This window comes from Phaethon lepturus, unplaced genomic scaffold (genome assembly GCF_000687285.1).
Source record: "Phaethon lepturus isolate BGI_N335 unplaced genomic scaffold, ASM68728v1 scaffold26724, whole genome shotgun sequence".
Classification (NCBI taxonomy): domain Eukaryota; kingdom Metazoa; phylum Chordata; class Aves; order Phaethontiformes; family Phaethontidae; genus Phaethon; species Phaethon lepturus.
In genome coordinates this window covers 623-4,474 of record NW_010537384.1, presented here as the reverse complement: position 1 = coordinate 4,474, position 3,852 = coordinate 623, and the positions used below count along the sequence as shown (strand labels likewise).

The window sequence follows — 3,852 nt, the reverse complement described above, 5'->3', positions numbered from 1 at the left end:
TTCCCTACGCCTGCACGGAGTTCTGGTCCCTTCCATGCTTGCAAAATGTATTATTTACCTAAGAAAAAGGAGAGCCTGAGCAAGCAAGACGCAAGGAAAGGTGTTGTGATGGTCACCTGGATGGCAAAATAAAAGCGAGGGGCATTTGCTGCCTGCTGAGTGCTACAGATGCTGAATAAACCTCGCTACGGTGCTCCGGGGAAAGAGATGGTGTTACCAGCAAAGCACTCCTATGGAGGCGACTTTCCATCAAGGCCAGGAGTGTCCCCAAACCATCCCTGACCCACCCCCTCTGTCTGCGTGCATGACGAACCTAAAATGCCCCCGACGTCAAAGAGGGTCGACAGGTCTCCTGCTTCCTTGGCACCGAAATGAGCTGCGAGGGAGAGGAGAGGGGTGAGGAGATGCTCCCTGTGCCAGGCTTGCTCCTGCCTCACCACCCCCAAAAACTCACCGACGTTCACGATGTAGAGGGGCAGCCAGTAGAGGAAGGTGTAGCTCACCAGCTTGGCAAAGAGCAGGCAAAGGGAGAACTCCACCACGCCCTGGGTGGAGAGGAGAAGACATCAGAGGAGCCTCCTTCTCCCCACCTGCTCCAGATGGTGCTTTTTCCCCCAGTTTTCTGCCCGGTGGGCACCCCGTTGATGGGGCGAGCTGCCCTGTCTTTGCTCTTTCCTCCATCCCATCACGATGCAATGGGCATCCCGTGACTCACGGGTATCCGGAGCGCCCCGAGGAAGCTGATGGCTTCAGGCTCCTCAGCTGGCTCCTTGGGGCTGTCGGAGTGATCCGCGGTGCTCTGGCCCGAGATGCTCAGTGGCCCCTCGTTGGAGGTGACTGCTTCGGGATCCTTTTCGTTGGAGGTCACCCCTCCAGCGTCCCCCTCGTCGGAGGCCATCTAAAAGCAAGCCGAAAGCAGGAGATGTGGTTCTCATTGCTGCAAGGGGCTGAAACATCAGATTCGCTGCCAGGACGTGACCTGGAGGATGCTCACACCAGAGTAGCAACGAGCATCCTCTGTGATAACTGAACATTGCTCTAATTTCTGAGGTTATGATTTGACACCCTGGTTGTTTTGCTGTAAACTGAGTGACCACCCAGCCCGGGACAAGCCTGTTGGGAATCGATTCCACTCACATGATGCAGAGGCGGACTGCAGCCGACATCCTCGGGATCTGCAGGGACAAAGGAGATCCCGTGAGAGCCTGGACCAGCCCTGCTCCCCTGCTCTCTCTCCGGCACCTCTCACGCCGCAGGGGAGAAACGTGGGGCTAGGAGCCCCCCAGGGCTGCATCTCTGGGTACCCACTTCCTGGCAGCGAAAAACCCCAGTAAAATCCCAAAGGGCTTCCCAAATGTTTCCTAGAAAGGCAGGCTGAGAGGAGCAAGCAGCACAGGGGCTGAGCCTGCCTGGATGACCCCAGGTGGTCCCCGTGGTGGTCAGGTCCACAGCCACAAGCTGGAAATAAGTATTTGGGGTTGCCAAAAATGCTTGGAGTCAGGTAAGGTGAAAAATCTCGGTGTTATGCCCGTCATCTGCTGCGGCCCAGATCGTGCCACTCACACTCCACGAGGAAGAAGAAGCAGATGATGCCCACGGCGGCGATGATGATGCCAGGCACAATGAAGGACAGGCCCCAGGTGGAGGAAACCCAGACGCCGGCAATGAGCGACCCCAAGATGTTGCCGACAGAGGTGTGCGAGTTCCAGATGCCCATGATCAAACCTCTCCTGGTGAGGACAGAGCCGGGGTTGGTATCGCCGGGGCGGATGCCGGTGCCAACAGGGGTGAGGATGAGGGAGGAGATGCTGGAGAAACACTCACTTTCCTTTCCCAAACCAGTTCCCAACGCACGCCACGACGGAGGGCCAGCCGGTCGTCTGCACCAGCCCGTTGCAGACCTGGCAAGAGATACGCAGCACCTGGTGAGCGCTGACTTGATCCATGGAGCGCAGCCCCTGCGCCGTTTTGGGTAGCCAGGCTCAAAAATAGCCACCCCCATCCCAAAGCTGTCAAGAAAACACTCAATTTGTTGTTTTTTTTTTTTTTAATCCACCGGGGCAATCCCAGAGCCATTTGCATCGTTCCCGTGGCTAAATTGGGAGCGGCTGGTGTCGCCAAACCAGCTGCTCGCCCTGCTCAGTGAGAGGGGCGTGCCCGGTGGTTTCGGTGCCCACGCCACACATGACCGGGTTTTGCGAGGAATGGAAATGCCCTGTGTTCTCCTGCTCAGAAACTGGGCCACCCCAACCCCCGAAAGCCACCAAAAAACTGGGATGAGGCCGCGGCAGCAAGAGCCAGAGCCCGGGCATCCTCTGTCACAGACGCACCTGCACGATGATGAAGTACCAGAGGACATGGATGTCCCAGAAGTAGCCGAGGCCAAAGAGCGCGGTGAAGACCCCGCTCAGCACCATCCCCCCTGACAGGTAGTAGCGCAGGGGGAGGCGCTCCCCGAAAATGCCGCTGCGGAGTGAGGGAAGAGCACAGACAGGAGCTGTCACGGGTGATGCCACCGATGGGCGTTATCGCACTGAGCCGCTGCCCGAACCCTGAGCAGGTTCTGGCACCCAGCTGCTTTCCCATTAGCACAACCCCAGCCCGGTGGAAACCAGTTTCCTGGCGGACTGGTGCAAACTGGTGTGCGGAGGGACAGGGGTGCAAAGGACCTGGGTACCTGATAAACATCCCGATGGCATAGGCCACCAGGAAGGCATTATCCAGCGCCCCGAAAAGCTCCTTGTAGTTGTCTCCATCTGGAAAAGAAATATTGGGGCCACATCAGCCTGGCCCCCATCCTGTTTTCTCTCCCTGTGGCCACGGGCCGTGTCCTCGTCCCCCCAAAACCCTCCTCCCTGGGGTGAGGGCTCTCGGAGCGTGGCCATGTGCCCATTGCCGTTGGGACCCGGTCCCATCCCAGCCCCGATTTCACCACCCGCTGCTGCCCTTTGGCTCAGGGGCACAGGGCAGAGGCATGCTGCTTAATTCCCTCCGGGTGCCTAATGAGCAGCTGGTCGCCTGCCAAAACCTCTGGCCACAACCGGGCTTAGGGCACAGGGGGAAGCCTATCTCGGCTGCCGTGAGGGCAGGTTTTGGGGTGTCGGGGGGCTCGGCCTTACCAAAGGGTGCCCAGCTACACCACGAGCTGCTGTTGGAATCGTTGTGAGGGTTGGGGCCCAAAGCCGAGCAATTGGGGTGCAGCTGGCTCTGCAGGGAAGAGAAGGGGCGAAAACAGGGTGCTCGGGGACCCCCCTGCCCCCACAGCCCCTCTGCCCTGCAGCTGGGGCAAGGCTGGAGCTCACCTTGACGATGCTGATGGGTTTTCGGGAGAGGTGGTAGCTGGTGTAGCAGAGGAAGGTCAGCACCAGGGTCAGCCCCCGATACCTGCGGGATAAAGCGAGCGGAGGGGTCGGGGCTGGTGGGACAAGGACAGGGACAGCCGGCAAAGCCCAGCCCGGCGTGGACGTATCTGGCAGCTCCTGCCTTGGCGTTAGCCATGCTCTTCTTCACCCATTTGCCTCTAAAACGCATGCTTTTTGAAGAAAAAATCGGGTAAGGGGGATGACAGCCACGACTGGGCCAGGCTGAAGCCACTGGGGATGTGGATGCGCCCGTGGGATGTGCGCCCGTGGGATGTACGCGCGTGGCTCTGGTGCTATTTAACCTGTGGGGTCTTAGAAACACAGGGAAAAGGGGAAAAACGGGGTTGCTTCTGCTCGTTTCCCTGACAAAATCCCCCCTCGGCACCAAACGGGGACAATTCTGCCAGATGGGTGAGCCGAACAGGCACAGCGAGGGGGCAGGGAGGTGACCGGCCCCCCAAAAATAGCCAAGGACGCAGCTTGGAAAGAT

At 59.1% G+C, this 3,852-nt stretch overlaps 1 protein-coding gene across 1 annotated transcript in view; it reads right to left on the bottom strand.

The window, feature by feature from the left end:
- SLC37A2 (solute carrier family 37 (glucose-6-phosphate transporter), member 2) overlaps positions 1–3,415 on the bottom strand; it is a gene marked incomplete at its 5' end in the record, with an annotated part of 6,521 nt that extends 3,106 nt beyond the window's left edge. Inside the window, 10 exons of the mRNA XM_010286483.1 lie at positions 314–376; positions 455–545; positions 716–898; positions 1,138–1,175; positions 1,564–1,730; positions 1,825–1,901; positions 2,331–2,466; positions 2,678–2,756; positions 3,120–3,207; positions 3,303–3,415. Of these exons, the coding sequence (XP_010284785.1) occupies positions 314–376; positions 455–545; positions 716–898; positions 1,138–1,175; positions 1,564–1,730; positions 1,825–1,901; positions 2,331–2,466; positions 2,678–2,756; positions 3,120–3,207; positions 3,303–3,415 (1,035 nt within the window). The remainder of the gene's footprint in view (positions 1–313; positions 377–454; positions 546–715; positions 899–1,137; positions 1,176–1,563; positions 1,731–1,824; positions 1,902–2,330; positions 2,467–2,677; positions 2,757–3,119; positions 3,208–3,302) is intronic.
- Positions 3,416–3,852: the final 437 nt, after the last annotated feature.